The 27,223-nt window shown below is 40.3% G+C and overlaps 2 protein-coding genes across 5 annotated transcripts; one reads left to right on the top strand and one right to left on the bottom strand.

The window, feature by feature from the left end:
* Positions 1–353: 353 nt before the first annotated feature.
* h2ax (H2A.X variant histone) lies at positions 354–2,057 on the top strand. Its single transcript, XM_071337397.1, has one exon. The coding sequence runs from the start codon at positions 1,461–1,463 to the stop codon at positions 1,887–1,889; it is 429 nt and encodes a 142-aa protein (XP_071193498.1). The 5' UTR covers positions 354–1,460; the 3' UTR covers positions 1,890–2,057.
* A 705-nt stretch (positions 2,058–2,762) lies between these two features.
* On the bottom strand, positions 2,763–27,223 carry hmbsa (hydroxymethylbilane synthase a). 4 transcript variants are annotated; one of them, XM_071337393.1, is made up of 15 exons: positions 27,055–27,193; positions 13,946–14,057; positions 13,790–13,843; positions 9,514–9,586; positions 9,107–9,156; positions 8,888–8,943; positions 8,005–8,082; positions 7,620–7,697; positions 7,213–7,288; positions 5,932–6,045; positions 5,630–5,668; positions 4,561–4,680; positions 4,258–4,311; positions 3,933–4,019; positions 2,763–3,697 (listed from the first exon to the last, which is right to left on the bottom strand). In XM_071337393.1, the coding sequence occupies exons 2-15, from the start codon at positions 13,973–13,975 to the stop codon at positions 3,530–3,532; spliced, it is 1,077 nt and encodes a 358-aa protein (XP_071193494.1). In that variant the 5' UTR covers positions 13,976–14,057; positions 27,055–27,193; the 3' UTR covers positions 2,763–3,529. The 4 variants fall into 4 exon arrangements, with proteins under 4 accessions (XP_071193494.1, XP_071193495.1, XP_071193496.1 ...); XM_071337394.1 differs by lacking the exon at positions 27,055–27,193 and adding an exon at positions 15,512–15,612; XM_071337395.1 differs by lacking the exon at positions 13,946–14,057 and having other exon boundaries at positions 27,055–27,223.

Raw genomic sequence — 27,223 nt, 5'->3', positions numbered from 1 at the left:
TATTCACTGCCTCGGCAGCAGGGTAAAACAACAAGAGCAGAGCTCCATTATGGGACCCCACGCCACTCATAGAACTGGAGTTACAATTTCAGTAACAGTCGTTACCACGGGCCACCTGAAATGTTTTTTGGCTCACCTAATGATTGTGCTTGATTATGGATCACTCCCCAAAATGTTTATTCATTAAGTTTTAGTCATTGTTCTCCTAGATTTATTTGTGTGCTTCTACATTTCTAATTAGGAGCACATCATGTAGGCCCTATCCTTGTAAAAAAAACAATCATAGACCCCTGAACTATAATAATGAATAAGGTGTATCACTCAGCATTTTGTGTAAGGACATGCACTTTGTTGATTCTTGATGTTTATCTTTTTATTATTGGATCTAAATTATTTATTTTAACACAAATTGAGACAGGTCACAAAAATGTTATTAAACATTATACCCTATTAATAGTAATACATCTCATCTTTTAAACATTAGAAAGCATGCTCACCGTTGTTTATGTATTTTCTTTGCGTAATTATGGAGCAAAATATTATTTTGATTGGTAAAAATCTGAGTGGCTGCTAGATTTTTTTGTATCTAACGTTACCTGCCACATTGGCTGTTGAAAGAAAAAGTTACATTTCCCACCGTGCTTATGAGATTTTATATGTTTTGATCTATGATATAATGGCAGTCAGTTAACATGACCTTTACGAATTATGAAGCCTTTGTGATTTGTTTTTATTATTACATAGGCTAAATTCTTCCAAATTCAAAAACAGTGAGGTTAGATTAAGATTATCTCATAGAACAAAACATATAAGATGCCTAAACCTGTGTTAACCATAGACCGAACGGCGTTCATCCAAAAAACGCCATCCATTTTCCTCATAGGCTTTGTCCAACGAACCATTGCCTACAAAAAGACGCCATTAATATTTCTCTCTGTCGTTGGTAGCAGTAGCTCTACCCCCGCTCCCCAACAATTCGTTGTTTACCAAAATATACTTTGCCATATTCATCTGTGATATACTTTGAAAGAACACCTTGCTACGAACACGCTGATTCATGTCACAAATAATTGTTTCGTCTTCATAGACTGCTGGCTTTCCTCCAAAAATTTAAATTGGGAGGGAGGGTATTTGATTGGCGTGACATTTCCCCCCCAAATTTGATCGAGAACAATGTGATCCAATGACAACAGCGATAAGAACAACAAACCAATCAAACACGGTCCTCAGACTACTCTGTTATGCAAAGAAATTCCAGGCCAATGAGGGTTCATCTCTTTCAAGCAGTTACCTCTCAACGCCAATTAGATGCGCCTTCTCATTTCAATATCCAATAGGATTTGAAGGCGGGATTAAATTGTAGTGTTTATATTCCGCAGTAGTTCCTTTCGCATTCATTATTTCCTTGAACCACAATCTATTTGTTTCTCTGCTTTACTTGAGTCTTGAGAATCTGCATCATGTCTGGACGAGGCAAAACCGGAGGAAAGGCCCGCGCTAAGGCAAAGTCCCGCAGCTCCCGCGCTGGTCTTCAGTTTCCCGTAGGTCGTGTCCACCGTCTGCTGAGGAAGGGCAACTACGCTCATAGAGTAGGTGCTGGTGCTCCTGTGTACATGGCTGCTGTCCTCGAGTACCTGACGGCTGAGATCCTGGAGTTGGCTGGCAATGCCGCTCGGGACAACAAGAAGTCCCGTATCATCCCCCGCCATCTGCAGCTGGCCGTTCGTAACGACGAGGAGTTGAACAAACTACTCGGCGGTGTAACCATCGCCCAGGGAGGTGTGTTGCCCAACATCCAGGCTGTTTTGCTACCAAAGAAGACAGGGGCGGCCGCTGCACCAAGCGGGAAGGCGGGAAAGAAGGCTTCCTCACAGTCCCAAGAATATTAGTTGGCGATTTAAATAAACCTCCACCGAACTCTTCAACCAAAAGGCCCTTTTAAGGGCCACCCACACATTCTGAAAATTGTTAAATTTCCATTCCTATTTTCCTTTGTTGAAAATGTGCTGTTTTTTCGCGCTAAAAATTCTTAGGTTGCAATAAATATTCTTTTGATACATCTTGTCACGTTTTGTATGCATTCGAAGGCTAGACAAGTGAGTAAAATCAATGTTTGATTTAGAGAGCTAACCTTAAGTGTTTGCGACAGGGTTGAGCATGCTAACAATAGCCACTACACTGTTGGGGGAACTTGGCTAACCAATATACAAACCGTAGTTCTCAAAGGACATGCCATGGCGATTACCTTTGCCTAGTTTGTCCAGACCACAAATTAACTAGGTGTGTACTCTGTCTCTACATCTCTTATTGGGAAATTCCGCTAGCCCTGGATGTGAAAGGTTCGCGTGGACTCCAAACAATCTGATGAAACAAAGGCGATGTGTAGTTTGTACCCAATGAAGTGTTCAGGAGCCGCACTGGTTTGTAGTGCTGAGCAATTAAACGAATAACTGACCTACATCGGGTCAATTTGAATTCAATTTCGTTCTTCCTGTGCGCACAGTGCGCAGTTTCTCTATCGAGATATATCAGATCAAACCCAAATAGCGATTTAGGGAGTTGTAGTTTTATGCAGAAAACGTAATTAACTACAATGACCATTATCCGCATACGCGTTCTGTTTCTCTTTTACACCTGCTACAGACATTCAAGAGGGATACAGGAGCTCTACCTGAGTTGGTATTCAGTCAAAAGTATGCCCTTCAATAACTAAAATGGCAGCAGCTCACCAAATGAAATATCAAACATGTAATATACACAAATTACATTTGGTAAACTGATGGGCAGTCACTACCATCATGGGACTTTTATTGTTTTAGTCTGTTACTGCATTCAACCCACAATGCATAGAGCATTTAATGTATAACATTTAAATCTAAACCAGTGATCATTTTTTAAATAATCGAAACGACCTCAAAAAGCACTAATCACTCAGTACAACTGGTCTGTATTTATAGAGCTGAAGCAGATATGAAGGCTTCATAGAAAGCACATAGTATACAAACATGGCACTATCGGTATGAGACATTTTCCAGTAAGAGTTGAGTTATATATTCTCTTGCTGTCAATATATTCCAGGTTTGAACATAATTTTGTTCTGGTTTAGAAAAGTGATTAAAAAAAGGCCAGGGGCCTTGCCTGAGATGTGTCATACGGTTCAGTTGTAATACTGTGTGTGGAGTTGGTCAGTCATACTCACAGAAATCTTTGTTTGGTACATTCTTAACCCTCAGCATCTATACAAATGTTCACCTAGTATTTACCCATTCTCAAGAGTAGTAGCTCATACATAAATAGGATCATGTACATTTAGCTTATACAACTGAGGTGAATCTGTACATATTCAGAGTAAACATTATTCAAGACCCTGCCGACTTCTGCTGGTCTTGGATGCTGATGATGGCTTGCACAGTGTTTGGCAGCCAGTCCCAATCCGCTCCCTACTTGTTCCCCTTGGCCAAAAGGTTAGAGAGCCAAAGGAAGGGGTCGGGAGCACATTGGGACCCGCTGTAGGAGTGGAGAGAGGGCCTTAGCGTGCGTCGTTGAGTTTCCGAGCAGTGGTCAGTATCTCCATGGCTCCTTTTCTGAGCAGGAGATTGGCCAGGTCCACCCCCAGCTTCTCAGCTGCTACCTGGGCACACTGAGGCACATTGTGGGCTGTTACCCCAACATGCTGGATGTCTGCCGCCAACTCTAACTGAGAAGAGGAAAATGGAGACAATCAATTGGCTAAAATATCACATTCTAGGAATAAAATGAAACTAGCCATAAATCCAAACTTTCACCACAATTTCGAAACTGAGCATATCAGTTTAGATTCCAGGATAATCGTAAGTATGACGACCATACAAAATCAGAAAATATCACATACAGTAAATAAAACATTAGGAATATGGCATGACGGCCATATAAAAACAGGTCCTGTCCCCAACCTTATTTCCTGGGTCTACACTGGTTTCCATGGCCTCCTTCAAGCTGTCAGCTCCATCCAGGCTGTACACAGCACCAGTCAGAGAGAGCTGGAACAGGAGAGAAGAGCATTAAACTCCTGAGCACACCCAGTCTCATCAATTACAGAAAACTTCCATCTGTAGATAATTTCTAGTCTACTAATTATTTGAAATAGGCCATTGGAAGTGACTGAATAAAATCAGTACAGTACAGCAATCTGCTTAGAGGTAATTCTGCTCAGCTCTATGGTTGGTGGTTTCTGCATCTATTCCCGATTCTGATTAGATGTCTTAACTATTTCCTTACCACCGAGTCCTTCACTTCTGTGTTCACAGCAACTGGTACACTGCAACCTCCCTCCTGTGTACAAAAAGGACCAAGCAGCAAGGGTCAGAGTGATAATAGAGGAGAAGGCTTTGTAATATTGATGCACACAAATTATGATCCATGCACCAAATAAATTGATTGTGTGAGGCAAGAAAAATACACATATTCAATTCTATAAGCTGCAGCTTTTGAACCGCAACTATTCAGCATCAGCAGGTGCAGCTGGTGTCTTGTTTATGTTTTTGGCAGGCGTGTGTATGGGGAAACGCATGGTTAACTTGCCAGGCGTCTGAGGAAGGCCCTCTCTGCGATGCAGCGCAGCACAGTCTCTGAGTGGTGCAGGGTAGACACCATCTCCAAGATGTCACAGTCTCGCGCCCGCACCTCCACGGCAAGGGCACCCTGGGGGATGCAGACTCTCTTAAAGTCTCAGTGCAGTCAAAAATGTGATTTCCCTGTGACACATTGGTGTCCTTTAATAGTGGTTTCTTTGCAGCAAATCAACCACGAAGGCCTGATTCATGCAGTGTCCTCCGAACAGCTGATGTTGAGATATGTCTGTTACTTGAACTCTGAAACATTGATTGCATTTATGGCTATCTTCTGTATACCACCCCTACCTTGTCACAACACAATTAATTGTCTCAAACGCATTAAGAAGAAAAGAAATTCCACAAATGTACCTTTAACAAGGCGCACCTGTTAATTTAAACGAATTAAAGCAGCATGAGTCCATGGCCCCATCCTACATGGTGTCAACAGTACAGGCTGGTGGCGGTGGTGTAATGGTGTGGGGAATGTTTTCTTGGCACATGCCCCAAAGAATTCAGGCTGTTCTTCTGGAGGCAAAGAGGGGTCCGACCCAGTACTAGATGGGTGTACCTAATAAACTGTCAACTGAGTGTATATTTCTACATTGAGGTTGGAATAATACTGTGAAATTGTGAAAATGATAATGCCCTTTTAGTAAATTAGTTAATAAAGCAACAAGAAAGAGATCCAAAGTTCTCTGCCAATAATAGCTAGTTTTCCATTTTCCCCTCCCCAATCAGACCACTCCCAGACAGTCCTAATAGAATTCTTGCTTGAGAAATGTCTCTGCTATTTTTGATGTGCTTTATTGTTACCTAGACATTTTTTAATATTGAGATAAAAACAGCTGTATTGGACCTTTAAATATCATCAAAGGATTCATATGCCTTCGGTCTTCCAAGATTAAATATTTTACAGTGAATCTAGGCCAACATGCAGAATGGATGGCACGGTGTGGCACTCATGGTGTAACGGTTATAACGGCTGGCACCCCAGGTGCTTCCTGTAAACATCAACAATAGCTAAAAACTGTACCCACCTGGCCAACAGCATACATACAGTCCTCAGGGCCAAGAACCTGTAGAGCCAAACCCAACAAACATTTAAATTCTACAGCAGCTTCTATAGCTACCAAGAGACATACAACACAACAACATTATCAAATCAATTTTCTTAGCATTTTTATCAACTTAGGGAAAGAGGGATACCTAGTCAATTTATAGGTATGCACTGTGAAATTGTATTGTTTGGTGAAACGTTTTGTGTCTTGTGTTATGCCATGACATTTGCCTTGAGGGCCAGGCACACCGGAGATGTTTGGGAAGGCTGGTTGCACTGTACCTGGCTGACTCGTGCCTCCCACCCCATCCTCTTCAGCCCTGCTGCCGCCAGGATGATGGCAGCATAGTCCTCCTTCTCATCCAGCTTCTTCAGACGAGTGTTGAGGTTACCTCGCTATAGTGCTCAGGTTAAGGAACAATTACTAGGGGAGACTGGGGGCAATTGTAACACCTTGAATTTTGCCAAACAGAAGCTAGCTAGAGTGATGAAACACACAGTACATGCCCATTTAGGTTTTTTCCTGCTTGAAAAGTTACAGCCAAATATCTCACATTTTATGGGCAATTTTTAAAATATTTTTTTTAGGGGTGAAAGTAGTTGAGTGTATTTAAAAAAAAATTGGCTATATTTTTCTTATATTGCGCTGAGTATTAATGTCCAATAAATCCAACTAGCATAATTTGTTCACCATATGTTGGCTAAACATTGACATGTGGTCACTATTCAAGATGGCACGCCAGATATGGCAGCTCTGCTTCTAGCGCCTAAGCAACTTCGCAGTATTTCATTTTTTTGTGTGTTATTTCTTACATAAAAATGTTCACAAGCGTTTCACTACACCGCAATAACATCTGCGAAATATGTGTATGTGACCAATAAAACTTGATTTAATTTGCTGTCTCTTGCTAGGCACATGAGGTTGTGACATGGCTGCTGGGTTGGGGGGCATTCGTAACGCAGTGTTAAAATGACCCTGAGCCAAGCAGCCAAATGATGAAAACAGGTGAATTTAACTTTAAGATTGTATGAATTATACATACAATAACTGTAAATAGCTTTGGGGTCCTGTAAAGTGCCAAATAAGTTGTATACGGACATAATCTCGGTACCATCGACTATTCAGATGTTTTGAGGGGAACCAAATGGCCATGTAATTATTGGTTACGTACATAGAAATAGTCATATTTCTTGCAAAATCATTACATACGTCTCTGATAGGATTATTCATAAACATTACTTTTTTCATTTTAATACATTCATTTGGTTGATTTTGTAGGTGTTACATTTGACCCCAGCTACTGTTACAATTGCCCCTGCATGACTTTTCGGAATAAAAACAATATTGTGATCCGACAGGTATGAATGACTAGGTGACAGATATATAAGAAACTTGAATGACTGGCCTAGTTCAAGTCTTCTCTGAGCAATAGAGTCGGACAAAAACGGTTATAATTGCCTCCAGTCTCCCCTACAATAGCTACATGCATGAATACTGACAGCAATAAGACACACAGATGGACAGACAGTAAATCATAGCAGTTCTGCATTAGAAAACGATACAATGTCTTTAAACTCCAGATGAGGAAACCTCTTCTTCAGCTGAGCAGCCCGACGCAGAGAGCTAGTACCAATCACACTGTGAGAACAGACACAGACACAGACGTGGAGTTTGGTCTGAAAATCATCCATTGAAGTTTTCTCAAAAGGATCAAATATAGATATACACATTGACCATTGCATTGTAACAGTCAGTAATTCAAAAGGACATGGTCGCAAATTATTATTATTTTTACTAAGTTTTGTCTTTTTTTGCAATTACTCCAACTGAATATCATAGGATATGCCATGTCCTAGTCTTAAAGGTTGACAAAGACATTATAGGCTGTGTGATGTGTCAAGTTTACCCCAGAACACTGAGAATTGGCCTCTTTCATTCACTGTTCTCCCTGGCATAGTAGCACACCTACCTGCCATCTGGCAAAGTGTCCAGGGTCAGTCCACTGTTCTTTGGATGTAGCACCACTGCATCATGTGGGCTTTCACGCCTTTTGAGAAACATTGGAAAGGAAGAGAAAACATACACACAGAGAATCTTAGTATTCAAAAGGGAAACTTATTTTTGCAAAAAAGACATAGGCCCAGTCTCAATGAATGTGAAAACGACAACTAATTTCCATCGATCAGTTCAAAATGGATTTGTGTGAATGGACATTTATTGGAAGACATCATCTTCCGGTTGTTGTTGTTGGTACTATCCATCCCACAACACTGTCACTGCTTAGTCCAACTATAAGAAGAGTGTGGATGACAATGGACAGTGCTGATGATGTAGTAAGTAGGGTTTGTACTCACTGAAGCACTGCTCCTATAGTGAAGCCATTGGGCAGAGTTGTCGGGAGGTCTTTAAGAGAGTGCACTACTAGGTCTACCCTGTTAGAAAGAGAAACGCTGGTTACAGAATAGTTGTACACTCCAAGTTTTTTTGCATTAACTCCACAGCCTTGTCATTTCAAAACACCAAAATAAACCCCCGTTTCACAATATAGATATTACTATAATAAAGAACTGCTCTTTATTTTCCAACCTCTAACGCACTCATCTACAAGTTACGGACAAAAGAAAGGAAACACCAACATAGTGTCTTAATAGGATGTTGGGCCACCACCAGCCGCCAGAACAGCTTCAATGCACCTTGGCATAGGTTCTACAAGTGTCTTGAACTCTACTGGAGGGATGTGACACCATTCTTCCACGAGAAATTACATAATTTGGTGTTTTGTTGATGGTGGTAGAAAACGCTGTCTCAGGCGCCGCTCCAGAATCTTCCATAAGTGTTCAAGTTGGTTGAGATCTGGTGGTCTAGCCATGGTAGTCAAAATAATGGGCAACTGAGCATTTTTATACATGACTCTAAGCATGATGGGATGGGGGCTTTGTCATCCTTTGGGGGCATAGCCATGGTAGCCAAAATATTGGCATGCCCACCATTTTTATACATGACCTTAAGCATGACGCAATGTTAATTGCTTAATTAACTCAGGAACCACACATGTATGGAAGCACCTGCTTTCAATATTCTTTTGTATTCCTCGTTTCCTTTATTTTGGGCAGTTACCTGTACGTGTTCTTACGCAATGAAATTTGATAAAGTTCAGAGCTATTTATCAGACTTGCTACTTGTCACCAGGAGAGTGTCACTCAAATCAATACTTTCATTAACATTGTCCATACTTACTCATTCCTCTCCAGCGCATTCTCGAGCTCCTTTGTGAAAAGACTTTTCTCACCTATCTGAAACAACCAAGACACATTTTGAGACGCTAAATACAGGAATACCAGCCACGTTGCCATACCACCAGCACTGATAAAGTTAATAAAAATAGCATCCTGCAATGGTTTGAAAATGATCTAAAACCTACAAACACATTTCAAGCATTATTTTTTCTGAACTAACCTTTGATAACGCAGTGTCCAAGATTTTGTCACCAATTGTGGACATGGCAACTGGTAATGAATGGAAAAAGTAGTGTATTACAATCATGACTATGAATGACAGTGGTAGTGAGGTCATCAGTTCCATTTCAGCAGATTCTCTTTAACAGACAGTCAGAGCAACAAAGCCGAAAGACAGTAAACTGTGTGTCAGTACAGTTGTATGCTTTACACCATCTTCTCCCAAACACAATCTACTATTTGTTCAGAAACTGAAAGGCTGACAAACAGAGGAAAGAAATAGAGAGAGAGAGTCAGGGAGGGAAAGAGAGAGCGGGAGGAAAAGTGAGAGAAAGAGAGAGTGGGAGGGAGAGAGAGTGTGTATGGCTGTATGAGTGTTCTTGTATTACACATCTCTACTTTTCTCACCTATTTCCAGATGGACATCTGGATAAAGTGTCTTCAGTTTCTCTGCCACATAATCAGTCTGGATGCGAGCCAACTGAAATATAAAAAAGACATTATTTTATATTATTACATACATTATGTAGATATGTAAGCAAATGTGGGCACTTAACTTTCCTTGATAAAGGCTACGACATGGACATTAAAGTGAAGAAGAATTTTTTGTGTGAAATTACAACATTGAACAGTGAGCCATTGTATTTTTGTATAAAAGATCTAATAATGAGAGAAAGAATAGCGGGTTTTGCATTTGGTCAAGTTAGTGTGGGAGAGGTTGAGGAACTATTGTTATCCATCAATAATGATAAGCCACCATTTATTGGTATAGACAACCTAGATGGGACACTATTGAGAATGGTAGCAGACTGTATTGCCACCCCTATTTGTCATGTCTTTAACCAAAGCCTAAAAGGAAGTGTGTCCCCACAGGCGTGGAAAGAAGCTAAAGTAATTCCACTACATAAAATTGTAAAGCACCATTTGCTGTCTCTAACAGGCATCCAATTAGTTTGCTGCCTATTCTTAGTAAATGCTATTTTTCTAAATAACAAGTTAACTACTGACCATTCAGTGACCACTCACGTCCTGTGGATGGGGGCTATGTCATCCTATGAGGGCATAGCCATGGTAGCAAAAATAATGGCCCGCCCAACATTTTTATACATGACCTTAAGCGTGATGCGATGTTAATTGCTTAATTAACTCAGGAACCACGCCTGTGTGGAAGCACCTGCATTCAATATACTTTGTATCCCTCATTTACTCAAACGTTTGCATTATTTAGGCAGCTACCTGTAACTCTCCAACCATGTGATGGCAGGTGATGTTGATTCAATAACAAATGCGGATCAATACCATTAAAGGCTGCACTGAAGTCTAACAAAACAGCTCCAACTAGCATCTTATTATACATTTCCTTTAGCCAATCATCAGTCATCTGAATCAGTACAGTACACACCGGAGTAGGCAGAAAATATTTTTGGTATCTCAGATTGTTCTGGCAATTTTCACATATAAACTTAATTGAGAGGAAGGATGCTTGACAAACATATATATTTTTTAATCATGATGAAAGTGGCCATTTTAGGTCCTTTTTTAGACCTGTACACGCCTCCTGTAAGATGTTATGATATGTGAATCGTACATGAGACAGACAACATCTTGGTGTCATTATCCTCCTTATAGTGTGCACTAACATATGGAGTATATCTAGATTCTGAAATAAAAATGTTCACATTCATTGAACATAAAAAAGTTATTATTTATATTATTAATATGAATATCTCAAAAAGTACCATTTTTTATTTAGCCTTTTAAACATTATTTGGAACAATATACTCTTTAAACATGTCACATTTCCAGAGTAGGCTCTGCTAATTCTGAAGTGATGATACATTTTATGAGCAACACCAACACAGTAAATGGGTCAGTGGCGCTGTGCATAACGAGTGGGACCATTGAGCAAGTTGAGGAAGCTGGACTCCTAGGAGTAACATTGGATGGTCAGTTATCATGGTCAAGTAAGCCATATTGACTAAGTTGCATTAAAGAAGGGGTGAGGTATGTCTGTTACAAAAAGTTTCTGTGTTTTTGACTAAACTCGACTGTACAAGTAGTTCAGGCGCTGGTCTTGTCCGATCTTGATTACTGTCCAGTATTATGGTCAGCTGCAGCAAAGAATGACCTAGTAAAGCTGCAGCTGGCTCGAAACAGAGCAGCACAACTTGCCCTTAACTGCACACACAGAACTAACATCAACAACATACATGATAGTCTTTCCTGGTTGAAGAAAGATTGACTATTTCTCTTCTAGTCTTTTTAAAAACATTTGTGTATTGAAAATTCCAAAAGCACTTGTATAATCTATTTGCATACACTTCAGATATACATATCCCACTAGACACGCCACTATGGGTTTCTTCACGGTACCCAAACAAAAAAAAACTGATTTAATGCGTCAATCAGTTATGTAGAGCAATGTCATCATGGAATGTTCTGCCACCAGAGGTTACTCAGGCAAAAAGCAAGTTTAGTAAAAAATTGCACACCTCTCCTCTTTCTAAAGATCTAATTTAACTGTACTGTATATACAGTTGAAGTCAGAAGTTTACATACACTTAGGTTAGTCATTAAAACTCGTTTTTCAACCACTCCACAAATTTCTTGTTAACAAACTATAGTTTTGGCAAGTCGGTTAGGACATCTACTTGGTGCATGACACAAGTAATTTTTCCAACAATTGTTTACAGACAGATTATTTCACTGTATCACAATTCCAGTGGGTCAGACGTTTACATACACTAAGTTGACTGTGCCTTTAAACAGCTTAGAGAATTCCAGAAAATGATGTCATGGCTTTAGAAGCTTCTGACTGACTCAAATGATGTCAATTAGCGTATTGGAGGTGTACCTGTGGATGTATTTCAAGGCCTACCTTCAAACTCAGTGCCTCTTTGCTTGACATCATGGGAAAATCTAAAGAAATCAGCCAAATAATTGTAGACCTCCACAAGTCTGGTTCATCATTGGGAGCAATTTCCAAACCCCTGAAGGTACAATGTTCATCTGTACAAACAATAGTACGCAAGTATAAATACCATGGGACCACGCAGCCGTCATACCGCTCTGGAAGGAGACGCGTTCTGTCTCCTAGAGATGAACGTACTTTGGTGAGAAGTGCAAATCAATCCCAGAACAACAGCAAAGGACCTTGTGAAGATGCTGGAGGAAACAGGTACAAAAGTATCTATATCCAAAGTAAAACGAGTCCTATATCGACATAACCTGAAAAGCCGCTCAGCAAGGAAGAAGCCACTGCTACAAAACCGCCATAAAAAAGCCAGACTACATTTTGCAACTGCACATGGGGACAAAGATTGTACTTTTTGGTGAAACGTCCTCTGGTCTGATGAAACAAAAATACAACTGTTTGGCCATAATGACCACTGTTATGTTTGGAGGAAAAAGGGGGAGGCTTGCAAGCCGAAGAACACCATCCCAACCGTGAAGCACGGGGGTGGCAGCATCATGTTGTGGGGGTGCTTTGCTGCAGGAGGGACTGATGCACTTCACAAAATAGATGGCATCATGAGGGAGTTAAATTATGTGGATATATTGAAGCAACATCTCAAGACATCAGCCAGGAAGTTAAAGCTTGGTCGCAAAAGGGTCTTCCAAATGGACTATGACCCCAAGCATACTTCAAAGTTGTGGCAAAATGGCTTAAGGACAAGAAAGTCAAGGTATTGGAGTGGCCATCACAAAGCCCTGACTTCAATCCCATAGAAAAGTGTATGTAAACTTCTGACCCACAGGGGATGTGATGAAATAAATAAAAGATGAAATAAATCATTCTCTCTAATATTATTCTGAAATTTCACATTCTTAAAATAAAGTGGTGATCCTAACTGACCTAAAAAAGGGAATTTTTACTAGGATAAATGTCAGGAATTGTGAAAAACTGAGTTTAAATGTATTTGGCTAAGGTGTATGTAAACTTCTGACTTCAACTGTAGGTATGTGAATATGTATGTATGAATAGTGTGTAAATAGTTTTTAAATAATTGTCTCTTGGTGCCTTGACAATATATTACTTTTAGTTTTAATGTCATAATATCTAATGCCGTTCTTGTCTATAACTGTTCTTTACCCTTCCATGTATTTTATGTTTTATGTGGACCCAAGGAAGAGTAAATGCTGCATGTGCAACAGCTAATTGGGATACGAATAAACATCAGGTTAACCACAAATGTATGCATTGTCATCAGTTAAATAGCCTGTACAGTATCTGTGACACATGGCCACAGACACTTGTGTGACTATCACAATGGTGACAGATCAGGGATGAGCTCTTATCAGATGAGTACACACAGATCCACCCTTTTCAAGTTGACCTCCCTTCCTAACCTCTCAACTGAAAAATCCTTACTAATATGGAGGTTAATAGAGGCTTTTTGAGAGGACATTTTACTATGATGACTGAATGATTTTAAGTCAAAATTTGGTGACCAGAATTAGTGAACGGTAATATTAATGACATGAAGTGATCAAATATCCTACAGTAGAGCATCTGAACAAGCTTGTGAATCATTAATGATTACATTTTTATTTAGTCACATGCACAGATGTTGTTGCTGTGTACAGTGAAATTCTTAAGCTCTGAGGGCCAACAGTGCAGGTGTGAATAAAAATAATTATTATAATGATATACATTTACAACTAAATGAATGAATGAATTTACCTGGCTCTTCCTGGTCCCCATCCTAATGACCCGATTCACTGTTCCGTTTCCATCCTGTTAAGAAAATAATAAAAATACATCAACTTCCTTATAAGCCATCTTCCTAATAACTCCAGCTTATTAGGCAAGTACCAGGTTAAACCTTAAATCACTCACTCTAACACACTTATAAGGTCCTTCCTCCATTCTTTCGGGCGACTTAAAAAGGGAGATCTTCCTGGTAAGGGTGAAAGACGAGAGCTCTTCCTCAGGCTCTACAATGATGTGTCTGTGAGGAGTATGTGAAGAGCACAGCTATGAGTGTCTTTGCCCTGTAGTGTCTTAGTCTCTAGCCTCCACCCTCCACCCCCGGTCTCCTGGCATATGCTGATAAATTAAGAATGCAGATTCATTGTGCCAGTTGTTGGGTGCGTGCGTGTGTGCGCGTGTGTGTGGTAAGCCTACACATAGCCTTCACACTGTATAATTGAGGAACAAATTAAGAGTTTAGGCTATTCTTTTCGCACTTTTTCTTCTCATTGCCAGTGCATGTTCTGTGCATGTAACACTTATCAATCCAATAATAATACAATCATTCAAATTGAATAACAGAATATTATTTTAAATGTTTAAAAAAAATGTCTGATCCACTCATAAAATTGAAAATGTTCAACCCTGCAAAATTGAGATTGATATAGTTTTTCCAATTTTCTAGTTTATCTTTTTTCGTTTGTAGAGTCTAACAGCTAGGCCTAGGCTATATGTCGAAACGGAAGGTTAACTTACAAATCTGCACATAATGGCATTTTATGTACACTTCCTATGAAGTAGCCTTATAGGCCTATGCTTATCTTGTGAATTTAGCCTAATGCATGGATTGCGTAAAGAAGGATTAAGCTTCCCTGCCGGACCCCGAACCCCTGTGATGGCCACCTTGCATAGCCACTGGACAGGGGGCATGGGTATAGACTCATCTGAGACAAAAATCTGAAAAAGTAAAGCGGTCTGAATACTTTCCGAATGCACGGTAGACAGGTGTGTGCCTTTCCAAATCATGTCCAATCAATTGAACTTACCACAGGTGAACTCCAATCAAGTTGTAGAAACATCTCAAGGATGATCAATGGAAACAAAATATGTAAATAAGGTATCTTAATTTTCAAAGAATTTGCTAACATTTCTAAGAAACTGTTTTCACTTTGTTATTGTTGGGCAATCTGTGTATATTGATGAGGATAAAAAAAAAATCTATATTAGAATAAGGCTGTAACGTAACAAAATATAGTAGAAGAAAAGGGGTCTGAATACTTTCCGATGGCACTGTATGTAGCCTATAGGCCGACTGGATTTCGTTTTTTAATGCAGCCATCTCAGTTTGCATTTGAAATATATTTTTATCCTTTGCTTGTTCAATTGCAAAGACATTGACAATTTTGTATTTTAGTCAAATTTGTTTCCGAATTATCAACGGTCACAGAGAGACAAACAAACAGCTTGATTCTATGCTGAGCAGAGATCTTCTGTGTATAAAGTGATGCGGAATTGCAAAAATAACGACGCACTTCTAAAGACGCTGTTCTACGAGTAGTCTGAGGCAATCAGTAAATAAATAGCAACTTTAGTATGGATGGTTTTGGGAAACAGCTTGTCGATTTAACAATGCTCCTTAGAAGGTTCTATAAATTAAACTTAGCCTTAAAATGCTTTTGGGAAACCGGGCCCTGATGAAATGCAGATACTCACGGCCAAGACACCTTGAACTCGTTAATTCAGATTGCCACGCCAAAGATTTTTATAACTAAACCAATATAGACCACAGCCTGTCGTTTCCAATGGGAGCAAATGAATCAAAGTGGGCAGAACAAGCAAGGAGGTGGGCAGAGCCAAGCACGAGCTAGCGAAATCCTATTGGCACGCTCTAGCATTATTTGCATATTTCTGTTAGGGAATGCCTGCTCTGAAGTGCGTGTGTGTAATAACTAAATTCGCCCTTACACTCCAAACAACGTCAGGGTATAAAACAACTGTTTTGTATTCCAACCAATGTGGCAGTTAGATTTATTATTTAGATTTTTTTTAAATCTACCAGCCACTCAGATTTTTTACCAGACAAAATATTTTTTTCCCGCCATAATTACACAAAAAAAAATGGATGAGCATTGTTAATTATGCTTCTTAAACAACAAATGCTGTACTATTAAGAAGTAAATGTGGTATATTGCTCGATTTAATATTCTGTGACCTGAGTCTTCAGAGACTAAAATGTTCAGCTGCCCCTTTTAATTGGTAACAGGGCCACTGAGCATAGATAGAACAATTAGAATATTTCATATATAAATGTGACGCATCCAGTTGGTTTCCACTCACTACCAAATATGGTGGTGAGAGGACGCCCAGTGGCGAGAAATGGATTTGGTCGACGTCCTGCAAATTTTCTCACCGATGAAGCATTTGATGTCAATACAGTTCTGTTTCCAAAACTAGAATATGTTACTAACAGAGTGGACTACCTTTTGTAAACTTTACCCTTTGCCAAAGTAAAAAACAAATGGATTGTTTAGAAGGAGTGCAAGGGCGAATTGAGTTATTGCACTTCACAGAGTAGGCGTTCCATAAGGGAAATATGCAAATAGATGCTAGAGCGCGCCAATAGGCTCTCACCTCCTTGCTTGTTCTGCCCACTATGATTAATTTGCTCCCATTTGAAAAGACAGGATGTGGTCTATCTTGCATTAGTTATACAAATATATGACTCGAGTCATCACGTGTGCCTGTGAGAATCTCACTAGTAGAGGCTGACGATGTCTCTTTCTGCTAGCTTGTGAACAAAACAATGTAAATATTCAAGATACACAAGGACAAAGGCACACTTTAGTAGACTTGAGTAAATTAGACCAACTTTTATGCCTGTGCGCATTGCTTCTAAAAACATATATTTTAGCACTTCACTCGCAGTGCTCACAGCCCGCCAGACAGGCAGTGTTGCTGCGTGAGGTGGGATAACGTTAAGATTCAGATTTCTTTGTGCATTACAAGATATGAAACAAAACGGCAGAAATACTTTGAAAACAGACATTGCAGCATTTATTTAGCTATAAATCACAACTCGCACTAGTTGTATGAAATGCTGTACTGTAGAGCCTTGACTGTGAACCTCCGCCAACGTGGCTGGTGAATTAGACAATCTTACCCGCCAATGTCAAAATCTAGCCTTTGACGGGTGTCGGCTGTTAATTTTAGGCCGATTTAGGCAAAAGGGTAAAGTCTACAAAACGTACTCCACTCTGTGCGTAACTGAACAAAAATACACTGATTTACAGTTCATATAAGGAAATCAGTCAAATAAATTAATTATGCCCTAATCTATGGATTTCACATGACTGGGCAGGTGTGCAGCCATGGGGGGGGCTGGGAGAGCATAGGCCCACCCACTTGCCAGCCAGGCTCACCCACTGTGGAGCCAGTAGCAGCCAATCAGAGCTTTTCCCCCACAAAATGGCTCTATTACAGACAGAAATACCCCCCCACGACAATCCCGCAGGTGAAGAAATCGGATGTGGGGGTCCTGGGCTGGCATGGGTACACGTGGTCTGCGGTTGTGAGGCCGGTTGGACATATTGCCAAATTCTCTAAAACGACATTGGAGGCAGCTTATGGTAGAGAAACAGAAGTTAAATTCTCTGGCAACACCTCTGGTGGATATTCCTGCAGTCAGCATGCCAATGGCACACTCCCTCGAAACTGGAGACATCTGTGGCATTGTGTTGTGACAAAACTGCACATTTTAAAGTGATCTTTTATTGTCCCCAGCACAAAGTGCACTTGTGTAGTGATCTTGCTGTTTAATCAGCTTCTTGATATGCCACACCCGTCAGGTGGATGGATTATCTGGGTAAAGGAGAAATGCTCACTAACAGGGATATAAACAAATTTGTGCACAAAATCTGAGAGAAATAAGAAAATGTCAGATTTTTTAATCGGACCAACATTTTACATGTTGTGTTTATCTTTTTGTTCAGTGTAGTTTTGGGATCAAGAAAACCGTATTGAGATCAAATGTTTCATTGATCAGAACATTTGCAGAATGTTGGCTAAAATTAATCTTGTTCCATCTTCTCCCAATGCCGGCCACTAGGCTTCCTCTTATCACCATATTTGGTGGCGAGTGGAAATGCCAACTGGATAATTATACATCCGGTGAAACATCTGGCTCATTGTTCCATCTGTGGCTACGCTAGCTTCAACCTTATGTTGGTGCTAGCAAGTAGGCTAGGTGTCAACAGCTAATCAGCTTTCCACAACTTTGGTCACACACTGTTCACACTCCCTTGCATCGCCCAACGGTCCCATGCCCACTACGCTTCCCTTATTTGGAAATTAATGGGGGTCTGTTGTTTCACACCGGAATTCCACCTTGCACGTTGGGGGAAATGAAACAACGGAGTCCCCTTCTGTTCAATGAAGGGAATTATATAGATTGTTGATTAAGACGACATGGAAGTATGTTAAAATTGACCAATCATGCATATCCAAAATGTTTATAGAATGATAAAAAAAAAAAAAAATGTATGCAGCTGTTGACGGGTTATGCACAATGTCGGCAATTTCACATGGGAGTAACAGGAGTACCCTATGGCTGTAACCCATTCGGGTGTGTGGTCACGTTAGGCCATGCCACGCCGTGAGTATCTATGGGCGAGGAAGCGTGAACAGGGTGGGACCAAAGTTTGGGAAAGCCAAAGATGGAAATACTGACAAGACACACTATATATACAAAAGTATGTGGACACCCCTTCAAATTAGTGGATTAGTTTATTTCAGCCAAATTCGTTGCTGACAGGTGTATAAAATCGAGCACCAAGCCATGCAATCTCACTAGACAAACATTAGTAGTAAAATGGCCTTACTGAAGAGCTCAGTGACTTTTATCGTGGCACCGTGATAAGAACTAGTCAGTTAATCAAATTGCTGCCCTGCTAGAGCTTCCCCGGTCAACTGTAAGTGCTGTTATTGTGAAGTGGAAACATCTAGGAACAACAACAGCTCAGCCGCGAAGTGGTAGGCCACACAAGCTCACAAAACAGGACCACCGAGTGCTGAATCGTAGAACGGGACCACCGAGGGCTGAATCGTAGAGAAATGGTCTGTCCTCGATTGCAACACTCACTACAGATTTCTAAACGGCCTCTAGAAGCAACATCAGCACAAGAACTGTTAGTCGGGAGCTTCAATGGGTTTCCATGGCCGAACTGCGAGACAAGCCTAAGACCAGCATGTGCAATGCCAAGCGTCGGCTGGAGAGGTGTAAAGCTCGCCGCCATTGGACTCTGGAGCAGTGGGAACGCGTTTTCTGGAGTGATGAATCACGCTTCACCATCTGGCTGTCTGACGGACAAATCTGGGTTTGGTGGATGCCAGGAGAACGCTACCTACCCGAATGCTTAGAGCCAACTGTAAAGTTTGGTGGAGTAAGAATTAGGGTCTGGGGTTGTTTTTCATGGTCCGGGCTAGGCCCCTTAGTTCCAGTGAAGGGAAATCTTAACGCTACAGCATACAATGACATTCTAGACGATTCTGTGGTTCCAACTTTGTGGCAACAGTTTTGGGAAGGCCCTTTCCTGTTTCAGCATGACAATTCCCCCGTGCACAAAGCGAGGTCCATACAAAAACGTTTTATCGAGATCGGAGTGGAAGAACTTGACTTCGCCCAACATCAGTGCCTGAACTCACTAATGCTCTTGTGGCTGAATGGAAGCAAGTCCCTGCGGCAATATTCTGCTAGTAAAAAGCCTTCCTAGAAAAGTGGAGGCTGTTATAGCAGCAAAGGGAAACCAACTCCATATTAATGCCAATGATTTTGGAATGAGATGTTCGACGAGCAAGTGTCCACATACGTACACTACATGACGAAAAGTGTCTCTCCGCCCTAACAATGGCAGTCGTTGTCCACCAAGTGGCACTACGGCATCTTCATGCTTGTGTGACACATTTGAATTTGCGTCAAAAAGGTTAAAAATATATAATGTGTTTTTAGACAGTGTTCTTCGCTTCCCGCCTGCCCTCACTGTCGTTAACAAAGCTGCAGGAGAACCGTGCCCGACAGGCGGGGGTGAAGGACACCGTCGACCTGTCGTCCCCACCTCCCGCTAGCACATAATCAGACGGAAGGCTAAGGCGACACTGTGTATTAGCTGGCTTGCTAGTTAGCTAGCACACGGTGTCGCCCCTGCCTCCAGCCTGCTGTGTACCAGAGTCCTCCTTAGGATTAGTTGGCAAAGCTACCACAGAGTCCTTTGCTCCCGCCTGCCGAACACCTGCCCACGACATCTTTAACAGAACTGCGAGAAAACAGTGCTCAACAGGCGGGGGTGAAGGACAGTCTACCAGTGTACAGATAACTAGCTACCGTTAGGCTTGACAATAGAATGAGTCAAAATTCACCCAAAGCTGAAAAATGTCCAAGGAAAGTTGGCTGAGCTGGAACACTAGCGCAAGGCCATAGAAAATAAATTGAAAATAAACTTTGCAGAGCCTCTTCTGATTAGAGTGATGCTTAGAATTCCATTTACCCTAAATGTCACAAAAAATGTAGCCCTTTTTATTTTACCACTACAATCTGTTCTTAGGACGAATCTGAAAAAGAACAACTTGTGTAGAAAGTAAACATCCGCACCTCGATGGTGTCAACTGTGCTTACATCTGCATAATGAGGAAGTATTGAAAAAAAAAAATGAAAAAACTTCTGACTATTTCTGGTCTAGTGATCGATGACAGCAGAGCTCACTGCCCAGACCTAAATAATTACAAAAGGGAGATTCTCCTGATTAAAATGGTGTCAGACTTGATAAAAAAATAAATATACACATTGTGAGATGTAGTAACCCAAAAATATATTTGTTTAAAAAAATCTTATATATATTTGAGATTCTTCAAAAGTAGCTACCTATGTTTGTGTTAAATGTGAATCAACAGTTACTACATTTATTTTTGGATCCACATCCATTTTTACATTTTAATTAATTAATGAAATCTACTCATTGATTCAGAAAACAACTTATTATTGCCTCATGAGCTTAGTTCAACTGCCATTCTCTATCAGAACCCAAAATACAAGCTTGTTTTACTTGTTCGTAAAAAAAGGGTAGGAAAAAAACTGTAAAGCCTCAAAACATGGTTAAAACTATAGTTGTTGTACCATGGATGGTCAGTCTTTGCATTCTTAACTCTGTCTATACATTTTAGTGGTTACATTTCTCCAGCCCCATCACAGCTTTTTACCAAAACAGTGTCGGGAGTCCACTTCGTTATTGTTTCAACTGCTGATTGGTGCTTAAGAAAGTGTTTTTTAAATAATTAACTAAATGTATGGTGTTTTTGGTTTAAGGGTATATGGACCATTGTTGCATTGTTATGCTGTAAATTGCTATTTTATGGTTGTAAGTGATCAAATTAACAATTTTTTTTTTTTATATTTCGCAATTCTGAGTACTTCAGTAAGGATATACACTTTTTTTCAGTGACCTTAGGTATAGAAACTGATGGTCAGATCAACACAAGGCTTCACCCTCACAGAAAACCTCCGGCACATGCTTTTTTCTGTCCCTTTGCACACTGCTAACGCAAGAGCAAGGACCGAAACATAATTTTAACAGATTACTGTGAATTACTATAATGATGATTCATGTTTATTATTACCTATTTTCATGCTCATGCTTTGAAATTACAATTGCTTACTATTTCAATCACGATCATCTATAATCCTGAACATTAATTCAGTCACCTCTGGTCGAGAAATGTATTTCCCTGGTACATTCATTGTCAAATTCATCACCCAGCATCGAGCTGCTCTGCCTTCTCGCACAAGTAGACAACTCAACATGCACCGCGAAAAGCTTGTGCCATCAGCGGCAGCGAGGACTCCGCCTTCTCGCGCAAACGAAGGGCATGTTCGGGTAAATTTGCTAACCGCGAGGGTTGCATGATGTAGTTTATTGGCGGGCTATGGATGATGCACTTTTGTCTTTTCTATTCCGAGGGTGTATACTCGCACTGTCATATGAGATAGTAAGATGTAAGATGAATAGATAATGCTTTCGGAAAGTATTCAGACCCCTTGACTCTTTCCAAATTTTGTTACGTTACAGCCTTACTCTAAAATGGATAACATAAAATAAAAATCGTCAGCAATCTACACACAATACCCCATAATGACAAAGCAAAAACAGTTTTAAAGACATTTTTGCAAATGAGACTCAAAACTGAGCTCAGGTGCATTCTGTTTCCATTGATCATCCTTGAGATGTTTCTACAACTTGATTGAAGTCGACCTGTGGTAAATCTGTCTATAAAAGGTCCCACAGTTGATAGTGCATGTCAGAGCAAAAACCAAGACACGAGGTTAAAGGAATTGTCCTTAGAGCTCCGTGACAGGATTGTGTCGAGACACAGATCTGGGGAAGAGAACCAAAAAATGTCTGCACCATTGAAGGTCGCCAAGAACACAGTGACCTCCATCATTCTTAAACGGAATAAGTTTGGAACCACCAATACACTTCCTAGAGCTGGCTGCCTGGCCAAACTGAGCAGTCAGGTAGCAGTCAGAGAGGTGACCAAGAACCCGATGGTCATTGACAGAGCTCTAGAGTTCCTCTGTGGAGATGGGGAAGAACAACCATCTCTGCAGCACTCCACCAATCAGGCCTTTATGGTAGAGTCGCCAGACGGAAGCCACTCCTCAATAAAAGGCACATGACAACCCGCTTGGAGTTTTCCAAAAGGCACCTAAAGACTCTTCGACCATTAAAAACAAGAATCTCTGGTTTGATGAAACCAAGATTGAACTCTTTGGGCTGAATGCTAAGCGTTTCGTCTGGAGGAAACCTGGCACCATCCCTACTGTGAAGCATGGTGGTGGCAGCATCATGCTGTGTGGTTGTTTTTCAGCGGCAGGGACTGGGAGACTAGTCAGGATTGAGGGAAAAATGAACGGAGTAAAGTACAGAGAGATCCTTGATGAAAACCTGCTCCAGAGCACTCAGGACCTCAGACTGGGGTGAAGGTTCACCTTCCAACAGGACATCGAGCATAAGCACACAGCCAAGACAACGCTGGAGTGCCTTCAGGACAAGTCTCTGAATGTCCTTGAGTGGCCCACGCAGAGCACGGACTTAAACCCGATCAATCATCTCTGAAGAGACCTGAAAATAGCTGTGCAGCAACGCTCCCCATCAAACCGGAGCTTGAGAGAATCTGCAGAGAAGAATGGGAAAAACTCCCCAAATACAGGTGTGCCAAGCTTGTAGCGTCATACCCAAGAAGACTCGAGGCTATAATCTCTGCCAAAGGTGCTTCAACAAAGTACAAGGGAAAAGGGTCTGAATACTTACGTAAATGTCATATTTCCATTTATGATTTTTAATAAATTAGCAAAAATGTATATAAACCTGGGGTATTCTGTAAATAAGGGAAAAAACTATTTAATCAATTTTATAAATAAGGCTGTAACCTAATAAATGTGGAAAAAGTCAAGGGATCTGAAAACTTTCCAAAGGTACTGTATACTAGGGTTGAGGTTAGCACATCTAATGAATATAAAAAATAAAAAAAGGTTTTACTTTATGTATTACTTTTACCCATTTTTCTCCCCAATTGGTAGTTACAGTCTTGTCCCATTGCTGCAACTCCTGTATGGACTCGGGATCGGGGAAGGTTGAGAGCCATGCGTCTTCCGAAACACGACCCTGCCAAGCCGCACTGCTTCTTGACACACTGCACACTTAACCCAGAAGCCAGCTGCACCAATGTGTCAGAGGAAACATCATACAGCTGCCGTCTGAAGTCATCGTGCATGCGCCCGGCCCACCCAAAGTCGATAGAGCGCGATGGGACAAGGACATCCCGGCTGGCCAAAGCCACCCCTAACGCGGACGACGCCGGGCCAATTGTGCGCTGCCTCATGGGTCTCCCGGTTGCAGCCGGCTGCAAAACAGCCCGGGATCGAACCCAGGTCTGTAGTGATGTAGTGCCTTAGACTGCTGCGCCACTCGAGAGCCCAAATAAATAAATATTACTGTAAAAGTAATGAGTAATCATTTTAGAAAATCATGGGACATATGGTCTTTGGTTGCATGCTACTTTATGTCAAACATATTTCTGCTATAGCCTATAACTGATGCTTAGTGGTCTTATGCTGCCATCTATTGGAAATATTTAGCAGGTAATTTATTAATTCATATAAAAGACATTGGTGAGGCAGCTGAGAAATAAAGTGTATTTTTCTTATTAATTCCTGAGATCAGTCTCAACCCTGCCCCACCTATCCCACCCCAATTGCTGGACTTTTACATAGAGGTTACTAGGTCACACCCAGTTCAAACCACATTTGAAATATTAAACATAAAATGTGGCTTGTTTATCAAGTGTTCTGCATTGCAATAATACATATAATAACTAATACAAAAAAAATACAGCAAAATGCTTACATAGGTTTTGATTTTTTTAAATGATCAAAATGCTACTAAGTACTATAATGGCATATACTAACGTAAAATTACTACTAAAATAGTTTCTAAAAGTGTTTTAGGCTACCCTACCCTAGAGTTAGGGTTAGGGCTAAAATAGGTTATACAGGTTTAGGGTTTTTAAGGCAAAACCAGTATGGGTCTATAGCCATCTTGCTCCTCCCTGTGGCCTTCTGCAGGTACTACAGAACTCATTTGCGACACTTTTTTTCCCTTCCCTTTTTCCTTTTATTAACAACAAATCAATACAGGAAGTACATAATGGAACACAAGTATATATGGATAATATACAATGGACAATTGAGCTAGGGGGTACAATATCACATAACACAAGGACCTTAAGGGACATACATACACTTGTAATTCTAACAGCTTTTTTAGTCTAGAGATACCTTCAACCTTGGTTATTAGGACTCTTCCTTTTAAAGATAAGTCCCTCTGTAGCCATTGATTTAGCTTCTTCTGGGGTTTTTTAATAAGAGGGTTCAAATTTAGTAAGCCTCTAGACTTCTGATCCTTTGTAATGGTTATGCATAAATATGTAAGTTCTTCTTTTACTGGAATACCATAATATGAAGGTGTCACACAATCTTTGACAGCCATGAGTTCACATTTATTAATGTTAAGATATAGACCAGACGCTTTGGAAAAGGATTGTATCACATTGATCGACAGGGGAATTTGGTTAGCGTCTTTCAGAAAAAGTGTAGTATCGTCAGCCAGCTGGCTTATAACCATTTCTTTACCAGCTATGGAAATACCTTGTACAGGACTATTATTTAAAGAATTTGTAAGAAGTTGGGTGATTAATAAAAACAGGTACGGATAGGACAACTTTGCCTAATTCCTCTCTTTAACGCAAATCTAGGTGAGGTGCCATATTTCAATTTGATAGAGCTGTTACCATTTGTATAGAAAGTCTTAATAGCCTTACAGAAAAAATCCCCAAAGCCAAGTCTCTCAAGTGAGTGGAAGAGGAACTGATGCTCTACTGTGTCAAATGCTTTATAAAAATCTAAAAAATAATATGAAGCTATCCTCGGTTATCAGGTCTGAGTAGTCAAGTATGTCTAATACTAGTCTGATATTGTTAGAAATATGTCTGTTCCTCATGAAGCCAGACTGTGTTTCATCAATGATTGCATCCAATACTTCTTTAATTCTTAATGCAAGTAGTAAGGCTAATATCTTATAGTCATTTTTACGAAGACAAAAGAAGCCAGTTATCGATGAGCAGTACTTGTTTTTTAGGCTTAGGTATCAGTGTTATTAACCTCTGACTCATTGTAGGAGGGAGAACATTGTTTTTAATACTCTCTAAAAAGACTTCAAATAGGAAGGGAGCTACTTGTTCAGAAAATAATTTGTAAAATTCTGATGTAATTCCATCAACACCTGGTTATTTATTGTTCTTTAGATGTTTGATAGACTCTATAATCTCTTCAACTTTGATGGGTTCATCACACTGTTTAGATTCTATATCACTGATAGAGTGAACATTATTCAGTGAGTTAAAAAAACATCTGTGGATTCCTGACACGATGAATTTTTGGTCATCTGTAATAACACCATCAATGTTTAACTTATGGATAGTGTTACATTTAGAGTGACATTTCTCAAGTCTATAGAAATAGGATGAATTCTGTTCTCCCTCCTCAATCCATTTTTTTCATAGATCTAATAAAGGCTCCTTCTGCTTTTAATCTATATATATATATATATATTATCCCGTTTATTTTATAACTCAATTAGTTCCATCTTCTCCTCCCCCGAGAGGCCGGCTGGGGACCTCTGAGAAAGGGAAGTAATCTTAATGATCACCTTTTCCTCCTCAGCTCTTCTGGTCTTAGCAAGATTACTACCATATTTTCTAAGGTATTTGGACACCTCAAATTTAAAGAGCTCCCAGTTCTTGCAATAAGATTTTTCTTCACAAGCCCTTTCCCCAAAGTGTGAGAGAAGATCTTTAACCTCAAACTTAACTATATCATTATTTAATAATGAGCTATTTAGCTTCCAGTAGGATGCTCTATCAAGGTTAGTATCAGAGGTAAATATTTTGATATCAATGTTAATGGCCTTATGGTCTGTGAGGGGAGTAGTACAAATATTTGTAGTAACACACTCACTATCAATACATTGGGGGGGGTCCTGCAGATGCGGTAATGCCCACATACAGGAACGTCCAGAATAGCATCCTTCTCCAAATTAGCTGCTGTGCTAGACGGAGCGAAAAACGCGTATTCTACCACATCATAGTTATAGGTGCCGTTTTGGAGAAAAATGCGGTTCAAACTGTTTCTATACAGATATCCACACATTATACAATTATAGGATTACGGATTCTTTAAATAACTAGATTTTCGTAAACAAGTATCCCCCCCAAAAAACATTTCGACAGTTATTTTTCGGGCGCTGCATTATAACCACCCAGGACGCCCATGGGCGGCGTCTTTTATTAGGCTATTAACTAGCTAGCTACACAGAAACAAGTCAATGTGCAATATATATCTGGAGTGATTAATTGAACGACAACTAACCACTTCAGAGGAATACATGTTTTTATAACTCTGATATCTTTCGGCATTACCTAATCGCGTGCTAGATTATTTCTTGAACGTTTCCTCCTCGAGGAGCCAATAACAAATACCCCTTCACTTGTTTAGCCAATAGCAGCGCGTAATATGTAATTTTCCACCAATCAATGTTCAATGAAGGCAGTCCCAAAAACTAAACTCCTCGTGCACCGTACGGTCAGATTCTTACCTGTGCGTTTAGAACTTCACCAGACATCTCCTCGCAAACAAACTGCCCAGAGATGTTATCAAAATGGTGTTGAAAATCATTAAAATATATATGCTGTTATCGTAACGAAATAGTAAATGAATGTCAAGTTCCAGTCCACCTTGGATCAGTGACCTCGACCACTATGTCA

Source organism: Salvelinus alpinus, chromosome 13 (assembly GCF_045679555.1).
Source record: "Salvelinus alpinus chromosome 13, SLU_Salpinus.1, whole genome shotgun sequence".
NCBI lineage: Eukaryota > Metazoa > Chordata > Actinopteri > Salmoniformes > Salmonidae > Salvelinus > Salvelinus alpinus.
Note: the sequence above shows the minus strand (reverse complement) of the source record. Positions and strands in the feature narration are given on the sequence as shown.

Bases quoted from the DNA above. Each gene is read 5' to 3' on its own strand.
- h2ax (XM_071337397.1), top strand. From the start codon at position 1,461: ATGTCTGGACGAGGCAAAACCGGAGGAAAGGCCCGCGCTAAGGCAAAG.
- hmbsa (XM_071337393.1), bottom strand. From the start codon at position 13,975: ATGGAGGAAGGACCTTATAAGTGTGTTAGA. The intron at 7,698-8,004 runs GTGAGTACAAAC...GTTTCTCAAAAG, and splicing joins ACTATAGGAGCAGTGCTTCA to GCGTGAAAGCCCACATGATG. The intron at 6,046-7,212 runs GTATCGTTTTCT...TGAGCACTATAG, and splicing joins ATCTGGAGTTTAAAGACATT to CGAGGTAACCTCAACACTCG.